General features: G+C 40.0%; 1 protein-coding gene across 5 annotated transcripts in view; it reads right to left on the bottom strand.

The window, feature by feature from the left end:
- Positions 1–236: 236 nt before the first annotated feature.
- LOC147209608 (glutamate receptor 3-like) overlaps positions 237–21,307 on the bottom strand; it is a 130,265-nt gene continuing 109,194 nt past the window's right edge. The window contains exons 13-16 of one of the 5 annotated variants that reach the window (XM_086105722.1): positions 12,065–12,312; positions 11,149–11,263; positions 3,563–3,810; positions 237–1,827 (exon numbers count right to left, since the gene is read on the bottom strand). In XM_086105722.1, the coding sequence (XP_085961848.1) occupies positions 3,565–3,810; positions 11,149–11,263; positions 12,065–12,312 (609 nt within the window). In that variant the 3' untranslated portion in view covers positions 237–1,827; positions 3,563–3,564. Of the gene's footprint in view, positions 1,828–3,562; positions 5,039–11,148; positions 11,264–12,064; positions 12,313–21,307 lie in introns of those variants that run through there. The other 4 variants (XM_086105723.1, XR_015100263.1, XM_086105725.1 and 1 more) reach the window with 4 other exon arrangements.

Here is a 21,307-nt window from a genome sequence, read left to right as displayed (position 1 = left end):
GATTGCTATGAGGAAATTGTTTTCTAAATTAATTTACAAAATCTTCATGAATCTGGTACATTTTTCATCTAACGTTAGGGGACTTGCTTATTTATTTATGCATGTTTTTTTTTCCAAGAGCATGACCTAAGCCAAAAAAGCAAGCTGAAGTTTGCGAACACATGTAAAGAATTAGATTGGCTGACTTCACTTTGATGTAGACGTCCTGCTGAATGACACGGACACACACACATCAAAACCTTTCTGTACCTTTTATTTACAAAATGTATTAAAATTCTCTGTACATTGCCTCGCTAATGAGGTTCAGTCAATTATGCATGCATTTCTTGCTCTTTTCTACCCACTACAATGCCTGGTGATCTCCCAGAAAGGTGAGCCTTGCAAAAAAAGAAAAAGGTGAAAACTGCTCTACCAAAAAAATAAAATAAAACAGGGCTGAATTTCTAATCTAATGTAAGTTTTTGATTGAGGGCTCATCAAGCATTACATGCATTTTTTTCTGGGGAAAAAAAACCCCCAAAGAAAAATAAAGACCAATCTTTCGTCATGTAATATTAACAGGTCATGTTCATCCAAACACATTTCAGCTGTTTTCTTCACATTATGATTTTTTTTACATGAAAAAAGTATTTGTCCACAGATTCTGGTGATTTAAGTGTTATCCTAAAAATTCTATGGAATCACAGCCTTTTTGGGAAAGTAATTGTTACAGCAATATGGACATGTGCTAAGCTTGCAGAACCGCCCTGGTGCAACCCTTTTGTCTTTTTTTATTTTACAACGTGAAATCACCAAACAATGTAATGCTCTTGAAAGGAAAACAAAGTGAAAAGCACAGTTCATTTTCAAATGTACTTATGTGCAAAAAAAAAAAAAAAATCAAATAAAAATGAGAAGATAGTCCACATAGTACAGTTTGAAAGCCTTGACGAGTATCCTTTTGTTAGATTCATCAGTTCACCTACAGTTGATTTCCCTTTTATTGTATTGGTTCGACTTCCGTCACAGAGCATGTGGAGGACTTTAGCGGTGGTGAGCAACCTGACGACATGTATATGTACACACACGCGCACACACACACACACACACACACACACACGCACACGCACACGCACACACACACGCACACGCACACACAGTTGGCAGTATTGAAAGTGCACGTCTTGACCCGGTTGTGTGGTGTGTGTCTGCGGCACCAAGAGTACAAACAACACACTCTGAACTGTTTCAAATGGAATTTCAGGAAGATGAATCCATTAATGGAAGGGGGGGGGGGGCGCGGGGATTAGTAAAAAAAATCAAATTGTGTCATAATCAGTGTCCGGCGGTGCACTGACACGATAGAAAGAACACATTTGAATATATATAGAGATATATAACTAGTGAGAACCCGGCAGCAGGAGAATGAGGAGTAATTTGCTTTTACAAGAAACCAATTATTCCCCCGCCATCTAAGATTCATCTTTTGGCACTTCAAAATGTGCTTAGGGTTGCAAAATGATGGCTTTAATTCACTCACATTACATGTATTCCATATGTACTCAACTGTATATATGATACTATCCCTCTGACCCTCAATTCTTCTCTTTTATGTGAGTTTCAAGCAAAAAGCGATATCGTTGAGAATGTGTTGCATTGATTGGACTCTCCATAAGGCACTGAGAGGAGGGGAATCGGCTCTTCCCATGACCAGTCCAGTTGTGTCGTCATTGCAGATTATCATACCAGTATCTGGTCCAAAAGGATTTGGCTCCATCCTCGTCATCCTTGTCCTTTTCAGAGATATTTAATCACATTTGTATGGGACGATGGAAACATTTGCTAAACCTGTGTCAGGATACAAAGTGGAAGCAAATATGAAAGGGAATTACTGTGTATTATTGTCAGATGATTTTGCATCGGAATCAGAGCGAGTAAACACAGAGACATCATACGTGCCTGAGATATTCACTTGTGCAAACAAAACGACACACGTCTTGTGAGCACCTAATCTTTTATTTCAGAGAGATACGGCTCTTGCATGAACACATTATAATTAATGTGCGGAATTTTAGGTGAATTTGGCACTGTTTGCAATTTCAATTAAAAAAAACTAAATCAGAGAAGGGCTGCCTCTCATCCAATTATCAGCCTTATCTCAATGGGTTTCATTATACTTTAGCTCCCGGCGCTTAATTCTTGATAATATCAACAACAATTTCAAGACCGGAAAGCAGCAATCACAGTAAAAGCTCAAGTAGCCTCTCGAGGGTTCACTGTGAGCAATCGTTGTAAGAAGGTGGGATCCAAAATATTTTTGCTGGGCTCTGGTGCACATCCGTGTATGACTGGACAAAGTGTGCAAACAACCCAATGAAAAGCAAAACTAACAATTGAAACTGTTTATTTAACAGTGTTTGTGCAATGGACTAACTGCTGTACGTCTCGTGGTTTCATGGGAGGATGGGACTGTGCTATCCCAAGCTTTTGGGATGCAACGGGAGCTGTTTATTGTGAGTCCTGCTGCAGTCAATCTGTCTAATTAATAATTAACATGTCACTCGACGGACAAGCGCACACAGAAGGATGACTAGCCTCAAATAGAAACCCTAAAAATCATATGTGAGAATGGTGTTTACTCCATCTGTACCCCACATGCACTGTTGTCAATGTGCTTTCTAATATGCAACGAGAGAATGTGATTTCCTTCGACAGTGTGGGTGAATGCTGAAGAGCTGAGGTTGGACTGAGATGTTGTGGAATTGATTATAATAATACGTAACAATAAAAAAGAAAGTAGAACGTGAGACTTTAAGTTGGAATGGCTCGAGATGAATATGTGATGTCATTCCTGATTTGGGAATGTGATTGTTGACAAATGGTTCTGAACGAGCTGAATATTTTGAATTTGGAATGGTTGGAAAATGGAAATGCGGAAAATGTCTCTTAATTTAGAAATTGTATTTACAAAATTTGGGGATTTGAAATGGTAAGTTTTCAAGATGTCCGAAAGGAGCAGAACCAAAATTGGAATGGTTTGAATCAATCAAGAAATAAGTGTGTTTATTGTTGTAGCATTTTATTCCCCACTGTCGACCTAAAGCGAGAGAAAACTAAGGATCAGAGCAAAAAAAAAAAAAAAAATCATCTAGGAAAAAGTTTACTAGCAACTCTGATAAAAAAATTGTCATCAACAATCGTTGACCGGTATTATTATGAAAGGCATTTTTTGGAACATCCAAACAAAAATCGGCCATCTATCAGTTGCCCTCGAGTGGATTTTGTGTGACTTTCCATGGTGCAAGGTTCGAATTTTAGAACTGGTACTGGTCTGTAAATCGTTTCGCCTCCAATTTTGCCAGAGGCACTATCACCACAAGACTCCATCTTGCAAGGAAAAAACAAGAGCGATGGTTTTTATATCTAAGTGGGCTTCTGTGTTTGAATTCTTCCGACATGACATCTGAACCAGCAACAACACAGAACCGTATGAGTTTGAATAATTTAGTCGAACAGACACAACGGGAAACTAAATGATGCAATGCCCTCAGTGCGTCGTGGACGGAAAAGAGAGGCGACATACCTCTAAATCTTAACACTCTCCGTTCCGTATACATTGTAGCCTTCTCTGTATGTGGCAAAGTTCTGGGTGTTGGTTGGGGGAGTTGGCTTAAAATTGTGAGCACTCTTGGCCAATTTCAGCCGTTTGGTTTCTTGTCGTGACTTATAACAGAACTCAATCAGGGCCACCATCATGGCCAGCCCCAGCCCTCCAACCAGAATATAGAAGACTCCAGCCACATTGCTTAGGCTGAGAGCGCTTGTCTTGTCCTGCAGGAAAGTCAAGAACACAGTTAAGCATTTCCAAGTGGTGCGAGTGCAACAGAACAAAAACAAATAAATAAATAAATCAGCCTGACTAGTCAATCTGATCTGGTCAAACTTGTGCAACTGTTCATGGATTAGTCATACTAACCGCTACCAGCCACAACCCTGGAAAGTCTGTTTGGGTTTACAGTTCAATATAATGGATTAACATTCCCTTAAAAAAATCTTTAGTCTTGATCTACTCTTGACCATGTTGGGAAGCCGGTCAGCATCGCTTAGGTCGACGGCTCTAACCATCCCTGTCTCCTTAGCGACATGTACGTATAACTCTTCTGGCAACATTGTCATACAGTACAGTCAGAGAAGATGATCAAATCAAACCATTTTGCTGCTGCTTACCTACCGAACGTAGTCATTGAAAAATCTGTTTGTTCGAGTTTTACTATTTGCAGTTTAACCCCTTGAGCGTGGAGGGATCGGGCAGCTCCCTAACCATCTCAAAGCCGAATTTCAGAGGGTTAAATGTTGAGTATATTACATTCCCTGACTTCTTGCGGCATGCCAACCGAGCCTCAGTTCAACCGCGAGCGTAAGTTGCATTTGTTATCAAATTTGAAGAGGCTTTGCCCATTCATCATACCACAGGAGGCCAACAAATCTAATAGACGCAGCTGGTTTGCAAAGTAGTAATAACGCAAATCAATCAAACTTTCATTAGCAGTTGGGTAAATAGAAACAGCAGCATAACGGTCCAAGTGTCATGAAGTGAGAATGGGCATAAGTGGCATTTGTCAACAACTGCTGTGATTCGGTTGAAATTGTAAGGCACTCCATGCTCATTTCCCCACTGGATTATCATTACAGATTTTTAAAACAGGTTCACAATTCATGTGGTGTTATACAAAAAGAAAATTCTGTGGCAAAAAATGTGGAGAAGGAGTGCCCGGTTCAAGCCACAGACCGCATTACAGTTAGTGGCAGGTCCAAAGAAGAAGAAATTATGTGCAGCATATTAACATAATGTGAACCACTCATGTTGGGAGAGGTTTGTCTTGCGTATGAACAGTACGTCAAAATGCAATTTGGAATCAGTGCAAAAGACCTGCAGCGACTGACCTTACTTCCAGAGTCCTTGGTTCCACATTCACCCTTATCGTACCACCATTTGTTTTTCAGCTTGTCTAAGATGCCTTGTTCACTGAGTTTCAATACTGCAAGGTTTACAGGAGTTCTTCACGTGGGAAATAACATAAATAACATTATATCATGTTATTTTATGTTATTCAACTTGTTTACTACTTACATATTTTACAAAGCGATAAAGCAGGGTTCCTGGCCACGGCAACATGACAGAGAGCAGGCATTCTACCTAGCACCTTCAGAATAAACCCTTACCTACAGAGCCAGGACCTACCCATATCGCTTTGAGTAATCGGCAGACGCTGTTACCATGGCGACGAGCAGGTACTTATTGTACGATCCGCCCGTCTCTACGTGGGGTGATTTGGGGGGTGCTCCGTTTGAGAGTCTCTGACCAGAATTCAACAACATCAGTTCAAAAAGGAGCTTTGTCTTAAACACCGTAACGGTTGCACCGTTTGCTTTTAACGGACACTGTGCACAGTATCACTTTAATCCTGTGATTTGGAATGCTTGTGTCATGGAAATTGTCAGTGTCAAAGCCGATCGAAGCTGGCTTAAACAGTATATTGAAGATAAGAAAGAAATCCCCTTATCAAAGATGAACTATTCAGTCTGTCGCAACCAAATTGCATTGATCTTTCTGAAATCATTCCCAAAGTCTTGATACTTACTGAGGAGCTGCATGAATTTTTATTATTATTATTATTACTTTTTTTTTAAATTAAAAAAACAAAAAAAAAAAGTAACTTTATGTTTTGGCACTAAATGAGTTAAACACTCAACATACACAATGTAATCTGCGTATTTGCCGCATAACGTACGTTATCGCTTGTAATGCAGTTAACAATTGTCATCTCAAATTGTCACTGATACAAAACAGTTGAACATCTGCTGTGTATTTTGTTTGACTCCATACAAGCATGGGTCATACGTGGTTCCGCTCCATCACATCGGTGAACACGTGAAAAGCAAATTAAAAGGAAGAAAAAAAATGGTGCGTCGAAAAATGAGTGACATAACTACTCCCTGCAGGAAAAATGGCCCTTGAGGGGATCCAGGAAATGCATAATGCACAGAGAGAAGATTACGCAGCGGTATGCCTCGGAGACAGTTTTTGATGACCCGAGCATCGTTTTGGCTTGTGGAGACATTGATTAACAATGCAATTACCCTATAACATGCTCCATGTCTGAAACTCAATCTCGGCTGCACCACTGTGTTGTGCTGAAGGCCAAGAAGCGCGTGTGTGTGTTAGAGAGAGAGAGAGAGAGAGGGAGGGGATGGGGCGTCTGTTGAAACCGCAAGCCATAAGCATGATGCAAGGAATGCACTATGTGGAGGTGAGTGCTCCGAGCCACACTTAATCGGACCTCTCAAATGACTCTTGAAAAAGTTAAACAATCCGGCAAACGAACACAGAGTGCATGTTAGAGTAATACCAAAAAAAAAAAAAAAAAAAAAAAAATCGATGATGACATGATGGCTCCTGAGAATGCTCTCATCAGTATGCAAAAAAGACTGAACGATTTTAGCTACAGAGCAGCATTAGCAAAGCAAATAGTGCAAATATGTGACTCAAGAGGGAACCTTAGGAGGAGAAAATTTAGTGTACAGTATACCTTGGCTTTGACTTATGGTGCTGCTTGGTGTACCATTATGCGAATTTCTGGCCCTACTGAAGTTGCTCTGCATGATTCACTGTGCAAGAACCTCAGTTTCTCTTCTCGTGACCTTTTCCACATCTTTTGTTTGAGCAGCATTATCTGAAAGCAACAACCTCTTAACACAATATTATTTAGTGGAGTCATAACTGGTACATTCCCTGTGCAATACAATGTCAATGGGAAAGTCAGTACTAATTTCATGGTGGACAAAACAATTCGTCACGGTACATTAATGCGAAACATTGAATGTGGTTCCAAAACAGACTGCAAAACCTAGTGTGGCGATTCTTGTTTTGCCATCACAGTCCAACTTCAGTTCACGAATAACCCTGGTCACAAACAAATCAGTTGACAAACAAGATTTGCGCACAAACCTGGCTTTGGTTCACGCACATTGCTTCAGTTTGCAAAGAGTGATAGCATCCATATCGAATGCTGACTTGTGTTTTGTGTTGCATCCATCCGTCCATTTTCCGATCCGCTAACCCTCACAAGGGTTGCGGGGGTGCCGGACCCTATCCCTGCCGTCTTCAGGCAGTAGGTGGGGGATCCTCTGAACCGGGTGCCGCACAAAGACGAACCATCCGTGATCACACTCACACCTCGGGACAATTTAGAGTGTTCAATAAGCCTGCCATGCATGTTTTTGGAATGTGGGAGGAAACCGGAGTACCCGGAGAAAATCCTGGGGAGAACATGCAAACTCCACACAGGGAGGTCGGACCTGGAATTGAACCCGGTACCACTGCACTGTGAGGTCGACGCGCTAAACAGCACCACCGGGCCGCCATATTTCTCTCTCTCTCTCTCTATACAGTATATATGTATATATATATATATAGAGAGAGAGAGAGAGAGATATCTGCAGTGATCCCTCGCTTATTGTGGTTAATGGGGACCAGAACCCCCCACTAAAGAGGAAAATCCGCGGTGTAGGTACCCCCCGTACAATTATATGTACATGTGGATGAGTATATATATTTGTAAGGCCACATTTAATGGTATACCTGCATGTAGAATCAAATGATTGTAGTAATTAACATTACATTAATGCCATATACAAAAAAATATATATATATATATATATATATATATATATATATATATATATATACACAGTATATAAGATGTATAAGTTAGGTTAGGTTAGTGCATAAATAGCAAAATAGAGTAAACATAAACATGTAGCACTGTATATGTTGCTCTGTGACTCGCTGCGGTTTTGCTGATTTTCGCTGCCTCTCGCGGTCCTTTTGCGGCATTTTTGCAATGTTTTTTTTAAATCAATATCTTTGAAAAATCCGCGATGCATTGAAACCGCGATAAGTGAAGCGCCAAGTAGCGAGGGATCACTGTATATCTATCTAATCTATAGATAGATAGAGAAAAAGAGAAAGAGAGAGAAAGAGAGAGAGATGTGTGTGTGTGTGAGATACATTTTCACAAAATCAGGCTTACACCTCCAAAAATGGAAATTGAGATATTCATATTTTCTAATTCTACACTTAAATCCCTGTAAAATGATGTATAATACAAACAATTTCAATGTTGGCAGGATAGATTATAGAGAATAACAAAGTTATTGTGCTGGCACATGCATCTTTTAAAGGACGGTAGCAACCAGTAAACTAGGAAAAAAAATATGAAAGACAAACTTTCAGGAAGTGCTGAAAGACCACTGGGAAGTCGATTGCAATTGCAAGTAAGGACATCATCTGAGATTTTAAAATATGAGGAAGTTTGACCTATCATCAGATAAAATAGGGCAAAAATTGTGATTTTGCCTCAACAACGGGGTAGGACTAGATACGTTTTTTACTTCTTCCTACTCCCTTGAACATAATAACTGTGTTGAATGAAGACTGATTTCTTTCTTTTTTACTATTTTATTTACCTTATTTTCTGTCAAATTATTACTGTATATGTTTTATGTTCAATAAACAAACCAAACCAAACCCCAAGACAGCTTTGATGATCCCATTAAGCTCACAATTCATTTCCGAAATCCTCATCTTTTTCCATTTGGCGTCATAAGATTATTTGCCTTTTGGTGTGGCCTGTGACACTGATTTACTGATATTTTATCATGGATATAATATTTCAAATGCATTTGGCCACATAAAGAAAATAATGATTGATAATGATTTGATGGTTCAACCCTTTTTTTTCCCCAACGTAATACTTAAGGAACACTTTATACATACTGTCCAATATTTACACATTACTCCAAATATGTCTGCGTGCTGGGTGAACAGTGTTCAGATTTGATTTTATATTCCTCCCACTTAAAAAGGCATAAAGTGTTCATTTGTGGCATTAGATCTCTCCCACGTAGTAATCTGCTCATCAGTGACGAAGTGATATGTCATAATAATTTGCGTAAAATGACAACATCGAGGAGTGATCAAAACATTCCATTATTTACATGACATTATAACATTAAAAAAACCGACTCCTCACTCTCAACTGGTGGCATGTAAATAGAGGAGCATTTAGCGGCTTTGTGATTGTGACATTACTTGTTGTGGTGCAATAAAGAATTAAATTAAATGTAGAAATAATCTCGTTAACGAGAGAGGTCCTGCAACTGACCAGTAACCATAATTGGATTTCAAACATTTGCCGGTGTTCGGATCATGACGAGATTTGCTTCTGCGATGCTATGAGGTAAGGGTTAACCTACTGACCGTCTGTCCATCTGTCTTCTGTTCGATTTTATATTGGGGTCACATTATGGTGTATTTCATCTCCAATTGGTATCAATCATTTGTGAACTGATGTTCGAGGCACGTGACCGAGACACGCGAGCATACTGTAAACAAGAACTAGTTTGCTTCATTACCGATGTCAATTAATCACTTATTTTCATGAAACTCGACTACATTTTTAACCTTTAGACAGCTGGGAAAATAAAGACCTTAAAGAGGGTATTTTTGGAGAAGAAAATGTCAACAACTTAATACTAATCTCCATGACATATGCCTGATTTTGCATAACACATCTCAGAGAGTGAGAGAGAGAGAGAGAGAGAGAGAGAGAGAAAGCGAGATGGGCAACCCGTTGGTCGACTGGTTTGTGTGTCGGTCTCACAGTGCGGCGGTGCAGGGTTCGATTCCTTACTGTGTGGAGTTTGATTGTTCTCCCTGTGCCTTCGTGGGTTTTCTCCAGGTACTTCCGTTTCCTCCCACGTTCCAAAAACATGCATTTATTAGGGGTGTTCATATGGATGTTATGGGGTGTTATACTTTATCTGGCCTTCATGTTTTAAGAGTTCAAAGAAGCCGCAGCACATAGTGGGACATCGGGGCTGTGTGTGGTCTCCATGACAACAAATCTCAATTGACTTTCCATTGACATAATTTCTGTGGTCCAGGCTGGCACTCAGTAAAAAGCATAGCCACTGCCTTCAAGACAGATCGACTCCTGCTTAACTGCTAATTGTGGTCAAGGCCAGTTCATGACAAATAACATTAACAGTATAATAGTACAGCTGTGTTTCACAGAGGATTTCGGATTGCATATATTCTAACCAATTCCCTGACCTATATCATCCCATTAGAGGTGACAGCATCATTTGTCTTTACAGTGACCTGCAATGTTAGGACTGTAATACAGCTGTCCCATATGTAATGCAGTGAAAATAGCACTATACAATCGCACATCATCTGAGTAATGTTATACTTAGTTTTCATGGTTGAGCGGGGCTTAATACTTGCACCATTAGCTTCCATAATGGGAAAATCGTTCATCATTTAGCCACAGAAGAAGAGGGGAGGGTGTGAACAAAAGGGTCAATGTTGGGTTATTAATGAGCTCAATAGTGGAATCGGACCGGAGGTGTGTGTGTGTTTTTTTGTTTGCTTATCAGATGATACATTAAAAACAAATCACAAGCTTTGAAATGTTAATTAGAATTCTCACGTTGCAATGTGCAATGCTTAGTCCCCTCAAGACGCCGCTGTTCCCCTTGCTCTGCCGACGGCCTCCATGAAACCATTTTGCCACTGGGAACGAGTGATCCCACTGGCTTTAGAAGACATGCATTCAGCTGCGGGCGCAATCAAAGAAGAGCGAGCTTTCCCCGGATTCGCAAACATATACTAGAAATGTTTACAACTTCCAGGAATAAGAAGTGAGGTGTAGCAGGTTGATGATAAATCAAATTGAGGCGACTCATTGCATTTCCAGAAGGCGAGATGGGCCGAATGTCCCAGATGAGATGAGCTGCCATGCAGATCTGTAAGCATGAATAAAGACCGCCAAACTTTCATAACTGCAGGGCAGATTATTCACGTCGTAATTTGATTCATATTCACTGGTTGTCACTAATCTCCTGTTTGCTAAGCAGGGCTCCTTTGTTTGAGCTGGGATGCTAAACCGTCTGGTCAGACCATCCGTCAATTTGGTGACGTGCCGAAGGCCAGCAGCAGGTTGTTCGTGGCGGGCATTTGGTTCGGTTCTGGTTGGGTTGCTGTAACAGCCTTGCCGATTACTCTGCACTGCAGTACCCGATTGTGGTGACATCGAGGCTGACCTTGGAGTCACCTCCCCCGCTGCCGCACTCTCCCTTGTCGTACCACCATTTGTTTTTCAATTTGTCCAAGAGGCCTTGCTCATTCAGTTTTAAAACTGCCAGGTTAACAGCATTTCTTGAAACGATAAAACATAACTTGTAAGAAAATGCACAGGTCCGTGAGAAATCTAATGCAAAGTAATGGGTGTACCAAGCACTGTGATAGGTCAGGGTAGAGAGGCTACCGCTGTAGCAGGGGCTTACGCAAAGAATCTGTTAAGCAGAATGTTCTGGGAAAAGACAAATTGCGGTTTCGGAATTTCAGGAATACGGAGAGATAAGAGAGGCTCACTTAAGGTAAAGACAGTGTTAAATCTTGGAAAGGTGGCAAGAGGGGTTACGTAGTTTAGAACTGACGTGTGCGGGATGGGGACACTTGTCATTGAGAAGAGAAGTAACAACAACAAACATCATGCAATTAACATTTGTCACAAGTGACAGCACAGCTTTTAAAAGGCTAAATTGAAAAACTATTGAACCGTTAAATTAAAAGTGACAACACAACAGTCATGTAGGACGGAAGGAGAGATGGGTGGGGGTGAGGGGAGGGGGGAGAGGAAGACATAAAGAGACATGGAATGATTCTTAGCCTTAACTCTGTCGTCTGGATTTGATTTACAAGAACAACGATATCACATGTAGAAAAAATTCTTGAAAAGACAATGATGGCAGAAAAAAAAACAACAAAACTTTTGTATCCAAGTGCATTGAAAAGCATACTACCGTTACCTCTGTGCCCATTAAAAAAAACAAAACAAAACAAAACAAAACAAAAAAAAAAACAAGGAGAGGATGAGAAGAGAATGAAAACAGGGGGCATCAGGGTAGGTGGAATACTATAACAACATGGGGGATATTGTTATATTATTCCACCCACCTTAATGCTGAGCCTTTGGGCGTCGCCACTCCGTAGCCTTTGGAGTCGAGGTTCCCGCCCACTTTCATGGTGTCGCAGGGCTTCCGCTGCTCTATGTACTCGTTCATGGTGGACTCGAGTAGAAAGGCGAACTTGCCCTTTGACTTTCGTACCCGGGCCACGCCATCTGGTGTGGTCTTAACAAACACCGAGGGTTCGGCTGATTTCATGTATGACCACATCTTCTCATAGACGGCTATTTTGGATCGCTGTGCGGAAAAGAACACAAGAGAAGAACGAGGTTCAGGAACACAACAATCATGAGTGAGCCATGATGGATTTTGTGGGCATTTTGAGCTTTATGATCACTTGATTGAAAATGGCATGAAGAAGTATTAAAAGACACCCTTGAACAAAACCACTGCGATATCTTGAAATACTTCCCAAAAATCTCGTTGGATTTTAGCATGATCACAAAGCACAAGAATTGACAAAATCCATTTCCCCCGATGAAAGACCTCCCTGGCTTGTTGCTATTTTAGTTTGCTCCACTGTCTATCGCCCTCATATGTGCAACATTACTGATCATGCAAACCGACATTTCGAGGGTTCTGAATGCAAGAATTGGATTTGTAAATCTCTGTCACATCCCGACTGCGGAAGGAGTAATGGGAGCATAGGAGAAGGCTGGTTACACATTCACCAGGCAGCCCGTCACAGACTTACTCAGATGAGCATCTTCCAAGTGCCTTGGGTCAGGATTAGTCAGCCGGCAAATACTGGGGGAGGCGAGCACTATCTATAATAAGCATCAATTAAATTATTCAATGGAGCTGGATTTATTTTGGCAAAAGGTGTTTCACACTTTGAACAGATCCTGGTACGTGGCTGGCCACGAGCAAGCCAATACTTTATTGGTTGTACTCCTCACTATATCCAATTTAAAAATATACGTACAGTACTTTCAGGACGGAAATAATTGACAACATTGGATCGTTTTCAATAACTGGCAATCAATCAATCAAAGCAACCAAATGCTTCAGGAGCGGAGTGTGGACAAGCTGTTGAGAAAAGCACATCTGTCTGGAATACTGTGAACTGATTAGTATCCTGACAGTTATTCTCACAAAATACTTCATGCATCACAAAGCTAAAAAAAACAAAACAAAAAAAAACCATGCTGGTCACACCAAATCTAGACACATTCATCCCATGCGTTCAAAAGCTCCAGTGTCACTGTAATACTCCATCAATCGAAACCCCCCCCCCCCCAACAACAACAACAACAACAACCGCTGCCAACTATAAGAGCTTTAATCTGCAGATAACGAGGCTAATCAATGGAAGAGCAAAATCAATCGGTTGCATCCTCTGGGGACTACGGCAATGCAGTCGTTGAAAAGCTGTACTGTGAAAAATCCGGAAAAAACTCTAACTTTAACTTATTTTAGCTCAGGGGCCACACGTCGGTAAATCTATTCCCAAGTGAGCCGCACCACTAAAATTATGGTATATGACCTAAAAATAACTTTTGATTGGGCAATTCCTAGAACAACTTGCCACGCTCATTTAAGCACTGCCTGTAGGAAGTTAGTTCAACTGCTTGACAGACAAATCGAAAACCGGACCTTAATATAAGTTTAGTATTACAGACTTCAAACCTTTGGTATAGTGTCACATGAAACAAAAATACTTGCATACAATTTGGCTATTTATTTAGACGTCCGCCGATAATAGCCGGCTAATTAGTCGCTCAGGTCCTATTATATTATATTATATTTACACTTTACAATACCATGCCGTGGGGCGGATTAAACCGATTTGCAGACCTTACGCTCGATACCCCTGATATAGCTGGTCATGCTATTGTAGATTTAAAATTAGGCCGAGTTGGGTAATGATACTATTTTGGACAAAATTTCAAACTACACAAAATGAGAATGTGCCATACTGATGATGTTTCACTTTCCCTGACCTTGTAAGTATTAATTGGTTGAAAGTATGGAACAGGTACTTTTGTCTGAAAAGTGGCACTCTTTTTGGTTAATTTTCTGCACGACAGAATACGTATCAAATTGTATTCAATCCTAAATATGTATGTCATCACATCTACCGTTAATTAGAATGGCTTTCAAAGTTGAAATCATGGCAACTCCAGAAAAAGTTACAAGCACAACAAATCTTAGCCTCATCTATTTGGTCTTTGAAAACAGAGGACATAGGTAAGTTACTGCTGAAGACAAAATATGTCCAAAAGGCATGGCCCGAGAGAGGGGGTCGGCAACACGCGGCTCCAGAGCCACATGCGGCTCTTTAGTGACATCTAGTGGCTCCCTGGAGCTTTATAAAAAATGCTTGAAAATGGAAAAATATTTTGATAGTATGCTAATATAGCTCAAATAGATAGATACATGTTGCAGCGCCGAAAAAGGAGAGCTGTGGTGTTGGTTTTTTAAAACGTACCCTTTATTTATGCTTTTAACAGTCTCGACAAACACAGACACGTCTGCGTCCGACTCCGTGCCTTCTTTCTTCTCGTCCGACTCGAGAGGCGTTCAAAGACAGCCTCAGAAAAACGGAAATTAATGATCACTTCACTGACACTAAGAAAAGCAAAAATAATGCACCAAAACAAAAAATCAAGCGAGGAAATTCCAAGATAAATTCTATGGGGGCCTTTGTGAACACACAACAAAGGAATGAATAACATAAACAATTCTGAGACAGTCCAGTCTCCTACATACAAACAACATGTGTTTCCTTCATTGTAAGTTTTATAGAAGGCTTTTATTCTTTTGCGGCTCCAGACATATTTGATTTGGGTTTTCTTTTTTGTACTATGTGGCTCTTTCAACATTTTGGGTTGCCGACCACTGCCCTAGAGCAAAGCATTATCCCCAATCCCAGAGCTCAAGAGGTGCAGCAGTGGCTGTGCGCCGCTTCCACTCTAACATCTCTCGTTGCATGCCCGCATGAGACAGACAACCACTCACACTCATATGCAATCACCAAATAGATTCCACACTAACTGCATAAAACTCAGCAGTGTGTATCTGGGGTCCTTTGTGTCTTTGTCAATATCATAAATGCACTTTATTTTGCTATTGCTGTACATTCTTAGTGATAAAAGGAAGGACAATTGTTTGAGAATTGTAGTTGACTTTATTACCGGTACACAATACTTAGTGACCTTTTTTTTCATCGTGGAATCGACAAATATGCCATATATTTATTTTGCTATTGCTGTACATTCTTAGTGATAAAAGGAAGGTCAATTGTTTGAGAATTGTAGTTGACTTTATTACCGGTACACAATACTTAGTGACCTTTTTTTCATCGTGGAATCGACAAATATGCCATATATTAAAAACAAAACTAAACCCAATACTAAAACTAATAGCAAACTAAAGGGAAGCATTTTCAAAAAATGAAATGAAAACTAATAAAAACAGATAAACATTCTCTAAAAAAATTACCACCTCATGAATTAAGAAAAAAAAACCTCAAATGAAAATCCCCAAACGATTATAATCCTGAGTCACACTCCTCCCGTGGTTTACTGACAAAGGTGTAGTCCTTTGGATGGATCATGGATAGTTTAGAAAATATTGCAGCAGGAATGCCTCTTTGAAAATTTGAGATCCAGAACATATTACGCCAAATTGTTTGTAAACTGATTGGTTGTCAAAAACAAATCACACACAAACAAAAAAAGAAACATGCATAAAGTGGCATTAGATATTTGCAAGATCCTGCAAGATCTTAGCTTTATGTACTGTTGAAAACATACTCTGGTGAAAGGCAAGGACCCGCCCACTACCCCCCCCCCCCCCTCCCCAAAAAAAAACAATCTTGATGATAATCGTTATTCTGACCCGAGATAAAAAGTCATTAGCCCAGCGTAGAAAGAACTGGTCCTGTAAATCTCAGGTAATGAAGTTGAGCAGAATATAAACTGGGATGATTTAGCAATCACACTGCACTGAGCTTCGTCACCATGCGCCATCCAGACCAGACTCATCAAGTGTCCCAACAAGCCCCCTGAACAACAACATATTCATCTCTCTATGAAGAAACAAATGCATTAACCTTGGCCTGAGGAGAGTGCTTTACTGTCTTGATGTAATATGTCGCATTTGTCATAGAGCATCAGGCCACGGGTAAGGATGAGATGAGACAGCAGCATAACCCAAATTAAAAAAGCTTGCATGATGAATGTTCCGCCCGCAAAAATAGAAAGGCTTCAACTCGGTCGGGACAGTTAGCTTTAATGCAAAGATGATGGATGGGAGGAGGCCTCGGAGTTGGATGGGATGTTTTTGCTGCCAATCCCGTTACATGAGCTGACAATTTACATGTGTCAAACAGCACTTGAAAGGACACTGGTTTAGAGGACAATTTCCCCAAAGACTGCAGGCTCATCTGCTCGGCTGCAGAGGAGCTCCAACGCCTCCTCAAATGAAGAGAAAAGAATGGATCTGGGCATTGATTACTGACGACAGAGTGTGCTGTCTCAGTGCTTTATGAAGTCAATTCATCAATATCAGAGCGGGGAAGAGGCGCGACCAAAATCTAAATAGGCTGATTGCATGGCAACTGAAGTCTCAACAGTGCTGTTCAAAGGGGAAATCAAAGCGAGTGAAGAGTACAAGGAGAATACCCGAGGGTGTTTGATTAAGGATTTCAAACTCAACAATGGGTCAAGTTCCACCCATGTACTGTTCCTGTGATACCTTGATATCCCCACATCTTCTTTACAATGTAATCATGTATAATTCACCATTATATTCCATAATTGCCATGTTGAAGCATGTAATTCAAGTAATTAAAGACAAGCCAATCGGAAAAAGTATATTGAGACTGCAAAGAAATGTGTGCTTGATGAATGTACTTCAGTATGCCTCATATAAATCATTAACTCGATTTACAAAGGACTCTGACAAGTGAGTCCCAGGGGACTTTTTTTTTCAAAGTGTAGCAAATTACCCAAATTTGTTTTGATTTTCTCAGTGCCAAAACCAGGAAATAAGTTTTGACCCAAAGCAGATGCGTGCAGAGTATGTCTTCACAATTGTTTTCTTATTTATCCTATTCATGAATGCATTGTTTTGCCAACTTGGGGACACGTGTAACAAGCTGCAAACATTATTCAGTTTTAGGATGGTGTGCTAAACTAATTACTGCCAAAAGTGCCTCTCTCTGAGCAGTGGGAGTCATTTTGAAATAAACAGTGATTCGTGAAAGTGTAAAGGTCCGATAGGAGCGGGGAAGACTTTCTCGATCAATAGTGTCCAAATTTATATCTCCTCACCAGGCAAATACCTTAAAATAACAAAGTGCTGAGCTTTAATTGTTAACAACAAAAGCAGAATACATATGTACTGTATTTTCTGCACGTCACGGCTGATTTGTTTGGGACCAACAGGTGGCTCTGTAGGTTTCCTCCTACAGCGGCACACCTGTTGGTCATCATGTCATTAGTAGGTTTTTTTTTTGTTCAAAGGACTCTCGGCCCGACCACTCGGTGTCGGGTCATAGTTGTGTTTCTGTTGCTGTCGCTGCTTTCTGTTGGTTTTGTTTACCACGTCATATTTTTTGCTTACAAAGAAATCATGTTTACAGCCAGTAATTTTTCACAACAGGGGGTTTTTCACTGTAGCAAATTTTATCTCAGATGTAAACGCGCGCACACACACACACACACACACACACACACACACACACACACACACACATTTGCACATGCACAAAACATATATGTGTACTCTTTATTTTTATTCCAATACTGTGCGTAAAGCATAAATATGAGCATACACTTATTTGATTATGTTTAACATTGATATACAATTTTTTTATATTCATCACTCCACTTTGTCTGTTGGTTGAAAAAGTCATTTATCCTCTTTTAGAAAAAAGGAAGTTTCAATATCTATAATTTGATTTCAAACTGTACTTCTACAAAATGCACCTGAAGCATAATAGTACTGTAATGATTAATATGTCTACTGTATACAGTACGGTAACACCTTATGAATATGTGATTAATAAATTTAATGATACAAAACTAGGAAAAAAAAACACCCAAAAATCAGTTACATTTTTTGGTTGTAATGTTGTAAATCAACATTCGAATTTTCTACCCATTCGTGAAAAAAATAATTGATAGAAAATACATTAATTGATTTGTTAATTTTTAGCTGATTTGAATTGGAATTTAAATCAATGATTTTTTAAATCAAAAATTCCTAATCCCAACAACACTTCAAACTGTACAGTACTGTACTGTAGCCAATGTACAGTCGTGCACAAAGAGAAAAAAGGAACGAAATTGCAAAATTTACGATCAGCATTCACTTTCACTTACATCAATTTCTTGGATAATGTCTTTTATTTTGCTTCCTCCGTCTTTCATTTTGATCACTTTTACCCTCTCTTCCAGGGTCAGAGCTCTTCTTGTCTTAGCTGCTTGGCATCCAAAGGTCCGTTTTATAGCCATTTTAGCAATGCAATGAAATACTTCCTAGACTACTGCGCATGTGTAAACCAGTGTGGTGGTTGCTGTTGCAGTTTCAGAGTGAAGCAGTCGGAGTCGATGTTGCTGAGGTTGGATTAGACTTTTGCAGAAGGCTTGTTTTCGTTGTAGTGAATCTGGTCGCGAGGCAAGAGCAGGGAAAACGATTTCGTATAACGGAACAGGAGGATTTTTCGTTGTAGGGGAGCAGAGAAGTGGAAATGGCTTTAATGCATGAACATTTTTTCACACTAGGGGGTATTTTTACCCATGTAGGTTTCGTTGTAGAGGGGTTTTACTGTACTTTGAATTCTTGTTGTTTTCAGGACTTTGATTGTTTTGGATTTGGTTTTCTCAGTGTTTGATTAGTACATTTTGTCAAGTTGACCCTGCTCCTCCCTCTTGCCCGCTTTAAGGGGTCCTCCACCACCCCCACATCATAACATAAGGCGCTCCGTAGTATAACGCGTACTTTCAATAAATGGCCTTTTTTTAAAGTGTTTTCATATACAGGGCACGCCGCATTATGAGGCACATAGAATAGAAGCCACAATAGTGGCTACGGTTGCGTTATGCATCCACTATATGGAGCTAAGCTAAAGGGAATACAATACAACATAAGAGCTTTATTTATATAGAGTTTCCAAACCGCTGTAGCTGTAACCGGTTGCTTTACAGAAAATTTAACATACTACGTCCAAGAAATCTGAATATTGATCCATATATAAGGTGCATCACATTGTAAGGTGCAGTCGGCCTATGAGAAATTTGCTTTTAGATGCACCTTATAGTGTGGAGAATACGGTAATTAAATGTGTTTGACATGACAAGATGTCCTAGAAGCCTGAATATAACAGTGGAACAGTTATTTAAGTGCACAGTCCAAAAAGCACCTGTCCTGTTGATTCTAAACAAGTTTCGTCAGTATTGGTTCCAAGTCTTCTTCCCCATGACTGGATTACAGGCTGTTTGTTTGTTTATTAAATTATTTGCTTTATAAATGAGAGGTTTGTATTGGCATGGCGGTCTGCCTTCATTCGGGCCTCACCATAATGCCCTCTACATACCTGTCAAAACGCTTCACGATCTTGCCCTCAGAATTTCTACTCTTTCATTGCATAGCGGTCATACCACTGCTTTCATTCAATATTCTTCCTGGATTACCTTTGTCCGAAGGAATACAAGTGCAGGCTCTGAGGAATGTAATTGTATCATGCTACGTCCCGAACTCAGACTGACACATCTTTGAAGTTTGTCCCTGAGGACAAGGCTTTGCCAGAGGCTATGCCTATCTCACGGTCATCTATCATTGCTTTTGATAGAGCCCTCTTCTATGCAAACAAGCCGTAATCTTTAGAGAAGCTCCATCAATCAATACTCTCTAGAAATACAAGTTGACAAGGACCCAGAGAGTTGTGTTGCAAAGTGCCGACGTGATTGCAGAGCAGCCTCAGGATTCCTGGAATAAATTGTCTCCTCTTAATGCAAATCTGGCCAGAAGCTGGTCCGCTCCGCTGAGAAAATCTACTCATTAAACCGTGTGTTGGACCACGCAGAAGCTTGAATGTCTGCTTCACAATACCTGAGACGTGAAATTGATTTTTATGCGTGGCGAAAATGCATCGGTGACTGCAAACAAGCTGCTGTTCCATCTTCATCACACCTGCACATCAGAAAGATACATGGCTCTTGCCATTGAGACTTGAATGTAAAATTCTTTGAGGGGCCAGCGAGGCTCCAGGCTTATTCAGTCAGTCATGATGCTCTTTTCATGGTCACGCTGTTAAATGAGGTGCATCAAGGGTCTCTGATGGGCTCTTCCTATTTTTTCACATAATTAAGCACTGACTTCAATATATCATTGAAGCCACCATTATGGCCCATCTTCGATTCTGATGTGTGTTTCAAAACACAACTCACCCAAGCTGTGTGATAGGCTAATCATAGCTGGAGTTACATTGCATGGTTCGGATGACTCAAGTCTGATTTCTTGCTCCCATGTGGCATATTTTGGAATGGTTTATATCAGACTAAACAGTAATGAAACCACAAATGGAATCACATGCCCCCAGATCAGACCCAAACCAGGTTCAAAATTATATTTGAATTCAATTTCTGCCAAGTTGACAACATCATTAAGATACAGAATGTGTAGACAGTGATTATAAAAAGTGTACACACCCCTGTTCAAATGCCACATTTTTAATGATATTTATATATAAAAAAAGGGGCCAGGCAAATCATATAAAAACTTTTCCACTATTAATGTGACCTACCTCTAAACAGCTCATCTAAAATAATATTTTTGAAAGGGGAAGTCAAATGCTTCGGAAATTTACCCTTCTGCCTAAGATCTTTGAACAATTTTAATCTTTCTGATGAATGTGTTACACGCTTTCTGCAGATCATGGCTTGTGCTGTGAGATATAATTACAACAAAGACAGGAAAAGCCTACTGGAAAAGCTCCATTTTTTTGGGACGGGAGGCGTAATCAGAGGCACTTTAAATTTTAGCTGGTGTGTTAACTCCTATTTAACATTAGCTTAAATTTGATTGGTTATGTCTGAACAGAGCCACATCCCCAGTTTTAAGTTAGAAATGTGCACACCCTCAGTGTACTTGTGCAACCTCATTTTCTCGGTAAATTTATCTTCCTCTCTTGAAATTCTGTCAGCCTTTCTGAAATGAGTCACATTAACAGTTTATGCAAATTATTTATCTTGGTCTCATGTTTTCATAACACAAAAATGTG

This window comes from Hippocampus guttulatus, chromosome 2, assembly GCF_054856545.1.
Source record: "Hippocampus guttulatus isolate MCC_2025c chromosome 2, RoL_Hgut_1.0, whole genome shotgun sequence".
Lineage (NCBI taxonomy): Eukaryota > Metazoa > Chordata > Actinopteri > Syngnathiformes > Syngnathidae > Hippocampus > Hippocampus guttulatus.
Note: the sequence above shows the minus strand (reverse complement) of the source record. Positions and strands in the feature narration are given on the sequence as shown.